The sequence below is a fragment of the Emydura macquarii genome, unplaced genomic scaffold (assembly GCF_026122565.2).
Source record: "Emydura macquarii macquarii isolate MOO-44397 ecotype Brisbane River unplaced genomic scaffold, CSIRO-AGI_Emac_v2 contig_1043, whole genome shotgun sequence".
NCBI lineage: Eukaryota > Metazoa > Chordata > Testudines > Chelidae > Emydura > Emydura macquarii.
The window spans coordinates 10362427-10375672 of record NW_027131180.1 but is presented as its reverse complement, the minus strand read 5'-3'; the positions used below and the strand labels follow the sequence as shown (position 1 = coordinate 10375672).

At 35.9% G+C, this 13246-nt stretch overlaps 1 protein-coding gene across 1 annotated transcript in view; it reads left to right on the top strand.

Moving 5' to 3' along the window:
- Positions 1-13246, top strand: part of LOC137150972 (cilia- and flagella-associated protein 47-like) — a 294207-nt gene that overhangs the window by 20253 nt on the left and 260708 nt on the right. Inside the window, exons 4-11 of the mRNA XM_067545101.1 lie at positions 1300-1438; positions 2094-2322; positions 4195-4355; positions 5535-5668; positions 6300-6535; positions 7270-7462; positions 11083-11296; positions 11701-11853. Coding sequence (XP_067401202.1) covers positions 1300-1438; positions 2094-2322; positions 4195-4355; positions 5535-5668; positions 6300-6535; positions 7270-7462; positions 11083-11296; positions 11701-11853 — 1459 coding nt within the window. The remainder of the gene's footprint in view (positions 1-1299; positions 1439-2093; positions 2323-4194; positions 4356-5534; positions 5669-6299; positions 6536-7269; positions 7463-11082; positions 11297-11700; positions 11854-13246) is intronic.

The following is a 13246-nucleotide window of genomic DNA, read 5'->3' as shown; positions in this document are numbered from 1 at the left end:
GCAGTGTGTCAAATAATAGAATATTTAAAGCTAGCAGCTGTTCACGAGACATTTTGAATGTACGCAGATTTAATATGTTTGTTTTTCTGATTTCTCTTACGAGGTTGGAACATTATATGTAATATGTGTTTTTTGAAATCAGACATTACTAATAAATTATCATCATCTCCTAAAGTAGAAGTGGTTGTGTGAGGAGTAATGATGTGTGTAAAGTCAAGGAGTAAAGTGTGATCCTTTACTTGTTTTAAACATATGTATAATTCACAAAGAGTGAAATTTAGTCTGGTGCAAAAGAACCATATATAGCTTCTTCACCATTTTAATACTGTGATGCTGGATGGCTGCTGATGCAGGATTGGGCATATGGAGGTAGCTTTGTATAGGATGGTGCAGAGGATAGTATTGAGGGACCGCTGAATCTATGATTGTGTGGGCCCAATGGACCTAATATTCCCTGCAAATAGGGTTGAGAGTATCCAGACACTGGAGTAATCTCAGCAGGGAAAGGACTTCATCCTGCCTTCTGGCTAAAGGAGTAGGTTGCATGACTCCTGTCTCCGTGGTGTTAATCAACATAAAACCAAGTATTTAAGCTTTATTTTGGTTCTGCATCTTGTTAAAAATCATGTACCATTTGAAGTGGAGGCTCCTGTGGTAACTACAGTAAAAGTTTTTTTTTTATAATAGCAGTTTTAATAATTTATTGATACATCTCGGGTATCAGCAGGTAATATGCTGCCACATGTGGAATGCATTCATTAATCTATTCTATTGTTCAAATTATTTGTTAATTTAAAAAAAATTATCCTAGATATGAGCTCCGATTTTTCTCTTTTGTGGTATACTACACTGCATGCATACACAATTGTCAATTGCATGGAACGAGACAATAGACTTCTCTTTGGTTAAGCTCTTAAACCTTTGACTACTACAGCTGCATAGAGCTGTCTCAAATTTGCCTGATGTCCTAAGTGTTACTAGCAACTGTTTTGTGATACAGTCAGTTTGGTTCTGCATGTCATTACCTTGTCTATTACAACAATAACTTTGCACCATGACATTGTATATGGGAATCTGATATTTGAGGAAAGCCAGAAAAACACAAATCTTAAATGTTAGATTAGGATTTTTTTTTTGCAATAAATATTTGTTACTATACAAAAAATTTATTTCTATAAATTATTTTATTCCGTGTACTATTTACAAAACTTTACCTTATGTTTTTAGTTTATTCCAGGTGTTGAGTGTCATCTAATCATCCATTTAAATGTCATATGTAACATATTATATTTCTCTTAGGTGCATTTAAAATAGACTATCATGGAAGTGTCACTGTTAACATAGTACCTACCAGTGGAGTGGTGGAACCCAAAACATTACAGTTGGTTAAAGTGGATATCTGTACAGATATACCCAGAGTCATTAGGGAAGTGGCAAAGTAAGTGCAGAATGTGACTGCATAAAATCCGCTTGTTTTGGATGATTTTTTTTTATGTCTTGTATTATTTCTAAAATCTCTCTTGAGGATGCAGTTTTCTGGCCCAAGTAAATCAGGTTGTCACATTCCTTGGCATTGATCATTTGACGAGTCCTATTCTGTTAAAAGACATCACAAACAGAGGGCTCCTAGAGACAATCTATCTAAGATGGATCAATTACGGAAGAGTTTAAAATCTTTAGATAGTGTGAAAGGGGAGGCTGGCTTCTGTAGTTACAGGGGAATTTGAGAGATTTTTAGATGGAGCTTAGGTTTTTATATGCTTAATGAGTAGAATGTAAGGCTTGAAGGATATGATTGCCCCCACATCCTAGCTGCCACTATTGCTTTAAAAAAAAAAAAAAATCCACTGCCCCATGTGTGATTCTTCCACCAGGACTATAGAGACAACACGCTTAGAGAACACAACTTATAATGGTACATAATGTCTTTGTGTTTGTTTTTGTGCCAGCATGGTTAGTTTATTTACTGTAAACCTTTGATTTAGTCAACTATATCAGAACATTTAAACTAAAATTCCAGTAAAATTCATGGATTATTCTTGTGTGAATGTTATATGTGTATGTTTCATTTTTTCTCTTACTCTTTCCAACAGAGTGGAATTGCAGGGTCATGGTATCACTAATTTGAGGATTGAAGCTCACGTGGTTGAACAAGTTCTTGAATTATTAGGTGTGCCTCATGAAAACACACTGGAATGTATTCATTTTGGAGCTGTTTATTTTGGAACTTCAAATACTGAACAAGTGGTTCTGTACAATAAAAGCCCAGAGACCATGAACTGGGTGGCAGTGGTAGAGGATGATGCTGTTGGAGGAGAGATGGTAAGGAAACAATGTTGTATTTTTAAAAAAAATTTCAGTGCAAAGATGTTTTGATGTAGGCTTTCACGTCTCAATGTTTTCTTACATCGTCCCTCTATTAGTGTCCCTTACCTCACTCTTCTTTCAGTTAGTACAGTTGCTGAAAGGTCTGTCCAACAACAGAACTGTCATTCTTGCTCTTCCTTGAGACTAAAAATTTCAATCATTACTGTGAAAGTGACAGATTATAACTTTAGTGCTTTTCAGTATAGTGTCATTTTATATATTGCATTAGTCTGTTACCAGATTTAGTGGAATTGACTTCATCTACAGGGGAGTTGCTAATACGGTGTAGAGTACACATGGGCAACTACTATAGCTCTTGGAAGTTTCAGATCAGTGACCTTCCTCAAGGCTTAGTTCTTTCACAGATATTGTTCAATGTGTAAATTAATGACCAGCCAACCACATTCTTGTGCAATTTTATCTATGCCGACGACATCTGCTGCAGCTACCAACCTTAGTCCTTCTCAGAAATTGACAAGATAGAATGACATGATGATGATGTGAAGCTCATGACAGCCTATTGTAGTCAATGGCACCTGCACCTGAGCTTTTCTAAGATGGTTTCTAGTGTATTTCATCTACATAATGCAAGCACGAGCCACAAATGTAATGTTTTCCTCAATGGCCAACACCTGCAGCATGGTCCAAATCTTGTTTACCTCAGTGTGTCATTGGGTAGGTCGGTAGCATACCGCAATCACTTGAGGAAGATGGCAGCCAAAGTCAGCACTCGGAACAACCTGATCAGAAAACTGGCGGTTTGATCTGGTGTGCAGGCACATGGACACTTAGAACATCAGCCTTTGCTATTCAACAGCAGAGTACTATGCTTCTGTCTGATGTTGCTTGTCTCACTTGAGGCTGGTTGATGTAGAGCTTAACAAAGTTATACGTATTGTTACTGGGACTTTACAGCTATTCTTTTGCCATGCTTACCAATACTTAGTAGCATAACACTGCCCCATATTAACCATGAGAATGCCTTCATCATGGTGCTGGCCAAAATTTGTGAGACTAACGACCTGCCTTTGTACTCTGACATCTTCAACCACCCTCCAGCTTGCCTATCTTTAAGATGCCTTTGTAGTAATTTATGCCAGCACAGAACATGACAATGGAATCTGCTTGGTGCAACAAGTGGTCAGCAATGATAGTCATTAATCACTCTCATCACTGACTCAACCATCTCTCAACAAGGTTTTGATCTGCCAAGGCATCTGTCGTCATCTTTGAACTGGTTTTACACAGGACAGGGCAACTGTGTGGCCAGTCATTTTAAATGGGTTTTTCTAATGACCCAGGGTGGAACTGTGATCAACTTCAGAGTGTCACATATCCTTGATGAGTGTCCACTGACTTATTTTGATGGTGGGCTATCAGCTCTACACCTCGCTGATGATGATGCCGTTGAATGGCTGGGAACATTGCACATATGCTGATATTAATACATTCTTTGTCAAAGAAGACTAAGGGTTTGATTTTTTCCAAGGTGTGGAGCAACCATGACTTGCAATGATTTCTGAGTCATTCTGGGACCTCTGTGTGACTTCAATGGGGCTGTTAAAATGGTCAGCATCTTTGAAGATCAAGCTGCATATAAAAAAGAAATCAAGTCAACTTTTTTTTTTAAAAAAGAGTCAGTTTCATATTCCCCCCACTAATTTTTGTGGGTTTTACAGTATAAACTGAGAGAGGTGGTATTATTATATCTTTCTACTTCTTAAACCCCTTTTGGTTCTGTCTCTTGTTACTGTGTGAAAGATCCATACAAAAAGAGAAAATTGACTGACCTATAACTATATTTCACATTTCGGTGTTGTTTTACAGGGCACACAGCTTCAGAAGAGTACTGATGCTATTTTACAAGAAATGAGCTTCATAAATAAAACAAAAGAACTAGATGTTTCAACTTTGATCTCCTGCATTCCCAACCAAGGAACCTTGCTACCTTATCAGAAAACTGTGGTTACACTGTGCTTTAGTCCAAAGTAAGTATACAGTGCAATCTTATTAGGTTGACACAATAAAAGATGTAATAAGTGCAGGGAAATCCATTTGCAGCTGTGTTAGATTTATTGAATTGATGATGTCTCAAATTATTTTCTCTCAATGTGCAGAGATCAATGCTAGTTTGCTACTTGTGAACAGTTTAAAATAAATTATAAACCTAATTTCTTTATATACAGAGTTAAAAATAAATTAATTCAAAGAATACATTTTTGTTTGATAAATAAAAATGTATAAATATTTCCCAGATTAAATCTACAAATTTTCTTTTAGTTTTTCCTCCAAGGTAATCACAGATCCACCCAGGCAAGGAGGCTTGATTTACTGTTCAACATTTTTTTTAACTCTTCTTGTTGGCAAGAAGTTTTGCTGTGAGAGGCTTTGACAGATGAGTTACATCAGTTATAAGAGTGTTTTTTCCCCAGTTTTTCATCTATGAAATCTCTTGAATTAGGGTAGTTCCTTACCTTCAAGTTAGCAGCTCGTGCTACATTCCCCATTGCGAATGCACTGCACTGCAGCAGTTGATCTGGTGTTCTACACATTTGGTTTGTGCATGCCGACATGTATGTACATGTTCCATCGGAATGCTTCATCCTGACACTAGTGACAAGAATAGAAAAAAGACCTACCTAGGTATAAAGTGGTTAATAATTTACAAAAGGTTTGCTTCAGCAGCCAGGAAGTTGGATAACTTTTTTTCCCCTTGTTTCTGTATAATAAGAAGAGTATTAAATGCTCCAGAGGAGCTGATTTCCCTCTGTTGCATATACAGGAATGGTTGGGAGACTCCCACATTTTCAAGTTCAGTAACTTCTTTTGGGATTGAAAAGGTAATTTCACTAGAATAATGTCATTTTCGCAGTCTGAAAGAACAGAAACATCACCGCCAAGTTTATGCAGGCCAGCTACAGGGCTTCTTTGTATATGTTATGTATATCATTACAGGTGGTGTGGCTATGCCCTGCATGGCTTTTGGGAAGTGGGAGTTGCAGACTACTATATCTAAATAACCCTGTCTGCTTCAGTACTGTGTTCAACTTTAAAGTCTCATTTGTCAGAGCTACAACAGGAGGATTGTAGAAATCAAAGTAACTGGTGAAAAATTCTCATTGATTAATAATTGTATGTGGGGTATTTAAAGATTGTGAATTTTACAGGCAATTTAAAAGAGACATTGGACTTACTGAATTTCCACCAAGACAAGATTATGCACAGTTTTTAAGATTTGAGGCTGTAGGAAGTAAAGATGGCTTTCTGCAGGCTCTGAATGATGACAACATACCAATCAAAGGTATGTTATGAGAAATATATAGTTTACTTATGGAAAATAAAACTGTAGACTTAATTTTTCCACATCTTCAGATTAGTAATTTTAAAGGGTATCTGTCTATGTTTTGTGGGGACCTGAACCTGTAAATTAAGAGAATTTGTGCTGAATGCTTCAAATAGTGAGGAAAAAGGCAGTGTTGACTTTTAGGATTCTAATCTGGAGGAGGAGGGAAAGGGGAATATAAATTTTAGAATCATTTATGTCATGAATGCACACCTTTTGGTTGCAAGCATTTAGTACTTATTTATTGTAGATTTAACTAATTTTTTTAAAATAGATTTGTAAATCATCTAAGATTATAGTTAGGTCACAATTATTGTGCTTTTCCATTCGGATGTTTAACTCATCCCAATTTTAATAAACCAAGAGGGTTTTAAATTATGTATGAGCCTATGTAAACAAGCATTTATGTCTTGCATTAAGTTTGTGGCCAATTATATTAAAATTTTGAAATACAGTATTAGAAAAGGGTGAAATATGGAAACCATGTTACTTCATAATTTTACTTATACGATTGTAGCAGTCTAAAACTGTTTTATGTCTTTTTAATTCAGTATAATATTTTATATGCTTTTCTTATTCTCTTGTGCAGAGAATCATCCTCATTATGTGGAGTTAGCTTTGACAGGCTCAGGGCTTCCTGTCATGTTAATTTTCAGTCCAGGACCAGTTATTAATTTTATGGACTGTTTCATGGGTGAACACACAGAGATTATGTGCACACTCAAAAATGAATCTGAGTCACTTCCAGTAACATTCAGCTTCCGCAAGATAGCGCATTTTAATATTTGTCCTGAAAAAGGGAAAGTGAAAGAAAAATGTACAAAGGTAATGTTAATCTTTTCCCAGTAAATAGATACTATGTTGGAAAGATGAGGACACCTCCATAGTCTACAATAGCTCATGTTAGAACTGTAAATTGTGATGGAAGTTACAATAGCAAAACAACTTTGTTTGCATATTTTCAATGGTAAATAATAGTCACTTATGAGGACGTTCCACATTTCCTTTTACATGAGCCAAGCTCTCACCTGTTAGGCATAGAGCAGCTACATGGGAGACCTTCCAGAGGCATAGCTGCAGTGGTACAGCTGTGCTACTGTAAGGTCTATAGTGTAGACATAGCTTTAGATATTTAAGTAAAATTACTCATGTACCTAAATCTTTGCAAGATAAGCACTTAGGTTTAATTTGTTTAATTAAATCACATATTTTAGCTACTTTTCCTTTATGGAGCACAAAGGTATGTTAAAGTTAGAATAGATATGAGTATTTATAATGTGATAACTTCAGGGCATTGAGGAAGATGTACAACTATATTATTCTACAGAGTAGAGCTTATAAAATGCTGTTAATGCCTAGCACTTTTATACTTTTAATTTGCTGAATTACATGTAATATTTAGTATTATTCAAAAGCAGGGGATTGAGCATGTAGGATCTCTAAAATAAGTTTGAATCAGTATGATGTAACTAATTTGTAATAAAGAAAAGTCTATATAATATCTCTCTATTTGCTTTATTTCTAGTAAAATGTTTCATAGCAATGTTCATTTTTTTCAGGATGTGATGTTTTCATTTGCTCCACGTCAAGTTGGAACCTTTAAAGTGAAGCAAGTCGTAGATATTTTTGGTTCAGTGGCAGAGAAAGATAACTTACAGTCTTTGAAGATCAAACCCTTTCATCTAATAAATTTAAGTTTTACTGGTGTGTGCAAACCTAAAACCAAGAAAATTATGTTTAAAACCAATCCTGGTATGTTACTAAAAAATTAGTTTTCTTTTTCATTTTTAGAAATACATTTAAGAAATGGAGTCAGTTCACATTTTAACCATTGTCTTTAAAAAAAATTTTCTTTGAAAGCTGAAAGAATACTTACTTGATTAAAATATATCCATGTAGTATTTTTCAAATTTTTACATCTACATTTTATCTAATCAGGGTTTAACTTTGTGCTTCTTTATATGATCCTGTGGATTTGCAATTTTGTATGTTTTACATTAAGAATTAGTGTACTGTACTTTTGTACTTAACTATCTTGAATGATGCTGGTAATTTATCTTTCATTATAACGTACCTGTTAATACCCTCCACGTAAGGCTTGAGAAAATATTTAGGGGCCTAATTCCCACTGAGTTAGGTGCCTTAAAAATCTTTGAGGATCTGGACCCAAGTGCCTGTTTTACCAGAATAAATACATGGAGATGGATATTTACTAGAAGGAAGATGGTGAGGTTGGAAGTTTTATATGTATATATAAAATACACGTGTCTGTGGTGAATTTAACACCTTGGATTACTGAAACTGAAAATTAAAAAAATTCATGGTGTTCATCATTTATACTATTCACTCTTTACTAATTCACTCACATCAAATATAATATTTTCATTTTTTGTTAGTTGTGCACTAGCACAGTGCTGCTGTGTTTAGATTTCAAACAATGACCTGGAGCAGGCAGAATAAGTTAGGAGAGACTATGTATACCACAAATGTTTAATGTTTTTTGCGGTTACTATTACCCCATGATTTCATCACTGCACCCAGCTATTTGATCTTTTCCCATATCACTGTTCTGCAGCTACCCCAGTCCTATGAAGCTATGATATCCACAGCACAAAGATATCCCAGAGCATAAAGCAACTCCCTCCCATTCCCAATTAGGTTAATTTTCCTTATTTCTAATATATCACAAGAGATCCTACCCAAACAGTGTTGATTTGGCCAAGGCTGTTACTGGTTTCAGAAACCCAATCCTTGGTTAGTGTCTAGGGTGCTGTAACACCTAAATCCTGAAGTGTTGCTACAATGTTGATCTCTAATTTCTATTCAGACATTTGAGTTTGTCTACCAAGTATTCCTCTACTTAACAACCTTTTCTGGTGTTGCTGCTGGCCTCTGTATATAGATAGCCAAGGAGAGGAAGGGGACAGAGTGCTTAGTAGCTGCCTCCTGCCCATTTAAAGAAACAATGACTGATGTGAGAGAGGAAGGCAACCTCTCTTCTCCCCAAACCCTCCAGGACATGGCAGGTGAAGACAGAGAATCAATTGATGGACAATTAAGAGTTGGATCCCTGGGGTAAAATGAAGCGCTGCCCCCAAGCCTGCTGTACTTTCTGGACACATCAGAGTGGGATTAACAGGTCGTGGGCCACCCCTTCAGCCCACAAGAAAATGTGGGGCAATCTGGGGATGAAGACAGGTCATAAGGTCTCATGGGGGCCTCTTAGTTCAGATAAACATGAGAATTTCTGGATACTTACCTGCAGCCCAAGCCTGTTGCAGTTCTCCCATCTCTCTTAGATATTTTTTACAATATTTCAGTAGATGTACTAATATGGATTACCAGTTTTGAGTCGCTGATAGAATAGAATAGGTATTCAAGATATCCAAAACCTCACCCTGATGATCATTTCTCTGGTGGCAGGCGGTCTAATGGCCATAGACTGTAATATAGAAAGGTCATTGGAAAAGTCTTTTGGATGTTGACAACCATTCTCAACACATCTCTTCTGAACTCTATAGACCAGTCTCCAAGAACCTCCTATTTCTCCTAATGGCTTCTCCCTGTCTCTCCCTTTTTCTTGATGACTATCCACCTTTCTAAGTGCTGTCTTTTTGTTCCCACCTTACTGACTGTTCTGCTTCTTCTGCATGCAGGGTGGATTAGCGTGGTAATGGGATATCTCTTGGTGGTTCACAATGTCTCAGAGCAGAGAAGGGGAGGGATGTGTGTGAGATGATGGATCCCACTGAGCTGCTTCTCCACCTGGCCAAATGTGGCACTGTCCACAGTGGGAGCATGAGGAGAAGGCTGAAGTTAGGTAGATGGAAGGACTGATGGCTTAAAAGGATCTGCAAGCTGGCCAGAGTAGTTTTTTTGCAGGCCTTTTAGGCAGGTGTGGGTTTAAATAGGAAAATCCAGTGTTTTTGTGGTTTGGAGGATTTGTTTTGTTCTTTGGAACAGTCCAATAATTTATTTTAAAGCTGATACACTGTCTTGATTTGTGTTTTTAAATTTATGTAAATTGAAAGGTGATAGATAATGAAAGAAAAGACATCGGCTATAGATGAATGTTTAAATGGTTATTCATTTTAGACATACAGTTGAACCATCAAATCACATGTATTTTATCTTTGTGTAAACACATTCATTTCTTTTATATCCAAAGAACTTGCCTTGCTGCTCATTTCATCTCCTGTTTCTTGCTACACTCCCCAATCTTCCAGGTTTCTAGTCTATTATACAGCATAAGGAGAGGATTCTGGAAAAAGCATTCTCATTTGGCCCCCCAGGAAGTGCTGCAGTAAGAGCCTGGGCCAGTTTGAGAGTCATTTGACAAGTTAGAATGGGAGACTGCCTAATAACAAGCCTGTCTTCTCCATAGAAAATAATATTTTTTTTATTTTTTGGACAGGGGGGACATCCAGTAGGGTGACAAGGTTGGGGTGGGGGAAACATGTTCCCCTCCTTCTTCGCTGGTTGTGCCTATGAATGCTGTAAGGAAATGGTTATATTCAGACAAAAACTATTTTAATTTGATTAATTTTATACATGATAAATTTCTATTAATGTAGGTTATGCAGAACTTAAAAAATACATCTCCATTTTGGCTTTAACTACTTGGCAGTGTTTCTCTAATTAAAAATCTAGGAAAGCAGACCATGTGTGTTAGTAATAAATTCGTTTCAAACTATATGCACTAGTAAAATAGAGAGAAATTGTGGAATACATAAATATGGTATCTGATTCTCTTCTTTTACTCTAGTTGAAAATATACATTGTTGTTTGTATTATGGAAGCGTAATACGTCTCATCTGATACCCGAGCTACATTTTGCTTTTTGCTTCTCATACATAGTAAGAGACCATCATTGGCCCAAAATGTTTAGTCTGAATATACAAGACTGATAAACCATGAGAGAGAGGAAGTATTAGGAATTAGTTCTATGAGGAACTGACACAAAGAGAGATTCAGGCCCCAATTCCGCAAAACATTTTAAGCACGTGTCATCCCACAGATTTTAATGAGGCTATTCAAGTGCTTATGTTAAAAGTGGTTTGCTGAATCAAGGTGTACGTGACTTGCTCAGGATCACACAGGAAAGTTTGTGCCAGGAGCAGGAACTGAACAAAAGTCTGTTCAGTCTTAATGCTTTTACCACAATATCATCATGTTTTTCTTGAATGAAGATAATGTAAATATACTTCTGTAAAACTAGTGTGAGAAGAGTCAGATCTCTTATTTGTAGATGTGATTTTATTATAATACCTTATGAAATGTATTTTTTTTTTCTGAATTGAAATATTACTTTCTACCTCCCATTTGAAAATGGTGGCTTAATTGCATGTAACCTGTTTTATTTAAATCCTAAGGCATAACACCAATGATTTCCAATGCAACTGGACAGTTGGTAGCTGATGAGATTGGACAATTAATTGATTTTGCACCAGTAGCAATGCTTCAATCAGCTCAAACACAGCTGCATACTCACCAGATAAATAGGGACTGTAAGAGTGATGCACTTGTAGCCTTTCCTAATGATCGCTCAGCCAGCATTAGGCCCGGTGAACGACATAAAAAATATAGGTAATGTAATATTACAAGTACTATAGTATTTAAATGAGAAACTAGGACATAGTGTTAACAGTTTATTACTTATTTCAAAAGTAGAGCAAGATTAAAATCAGTCACTTATAATATTTTAGTATATACTGTTTTCAGACTGAATGTAGCAGTCTGTTTAGACAGAAGAATGTGTTTACTAGTAAATTTCTGAGTTACTTCTCATGTGAAACTGCAGGTGTAAATACTAATTATTGTGTGTTTTATTTGTATTGTTGTCTTTGCAAGGTCAAATACTAGTGATCACCTGTAACATAATGGGGATTTTCAATAAAATATTTATGTAACAAAATCAGTAATATTTTCCAAGTTTAACAAAACCCTAAATCATTAATATACATAATGAAGCTATATTTCTCTCTATTTAGGACTATTTTTACAAAAGCTGACCGATATAATTATGTGGATCCAGATTTTGCTTATACTGACTATGAAGAACTGGTAAGGCAAGCACATAAGGAATACTATGCAGATTTTATTCGAAGTTTAAGGCAGCATCGCTTACAGAAAGAAGCTACTAGGTAAAATTTTATTTTCAAAATGAAGAAATTGATTTCAGTGGGACTACTCCTGAGTTTAAATTTAAACACATGCAGTGCTGAGGCTTTAGTTCTTAATGTATTAAAAAAAATTTTCCTAGTAATTATTTATACGCTTATGATTGCTTCACTGGACAAAGCTCATGGACAAAGGCATAACAAGAGCCAATGGCTGAAAACTGAAGCTAGACAAATTCAGAGTAAAATTAAGATGCATATTTTTAACAGTGAGGGTAATTTACCATTGAACAATGGATTCTCTCTTACCTTGAAATCTTTAAATCCAGGTTGGATGTATTTCTAATAGATATATGCTAGCTCAACTAGAAGATCTGGGCTTGAAGCAGGAATACATGGTAAAATTCTATGGCCTGTGTTATGCAAGAGGTCAGACTAGATGATCATAATGGCCCATTCTGGCGTTTAAAATGCAAATTTATGAAATTACTTCACTAGAATTGTCTGTATTTGATCCCTAAATTATAGTTACCTGCAGCAAAATGAGGAAAGACCAGAGTGTGCATTCCTGATATTTTTTTAAGGTTTACCCTCTCCTGGACCTTCACCAAAAAAAAAAAAAAAGCGAGGAGGTTTTATTATTTATCTTCTTAAAATTCTCTTTGTACTTCCTGATTTGCTTAAAAATGCCTGTGGATAAAATTGCAAGTGTGGGTTTATTACTTCATCTGTCTGTTTGTTTGTATCTGGATATTGCAAACTTGTTGGAATAGCATTGGGGTAGCCTTATCAATCTTTATAGAGTAGCCTGATCAGATATTCTTCCATGATTTTAAAATGTCCATTTATTTTAAAAAAATCTCAGATTTAACTTCTAGTTAAATCTTTACACCAGTTTTTTAAATAAATATATGAAAAATAAGATTTATAATAGACTCATAGACTTTAAGGTCAGAAGGGACCTTTATAGTCATGTAGTCTGACCTCCTGCACAACACAGGCCACAGAACCTCACCTACCCACTCCTGTAATAGACCCCTAACCTATGATTGAGTTATTGTAGTCCGCAAATCATGATTTAAAGATGTTAAGATACAGAGAATCTGCCAGCAAATAACAACCTGTGCCCCGTACTGCAAAGGAAGGCAAAAAATGTGAAGTAAGTCCCCAAGTACTTGTGATTATTTTTTGTAACAAATACTGTATGTATTTATTTATTATATGTGACACAGGTAGTGATGCCTATAATTAAGGTTGCCTGACACTTCCCATTATAATTCTCTGTTTACACTAGCTCATAACTTTGACAGATTTTACCCATTTGGGCTGAAAATTTTCATGCCAGATGTCTGCCTCAGGTGTTGTATTTTGTTGAAAGTTTCAGCTAAATTGGTTCATCTGTTTTGAAGAAGAAGGC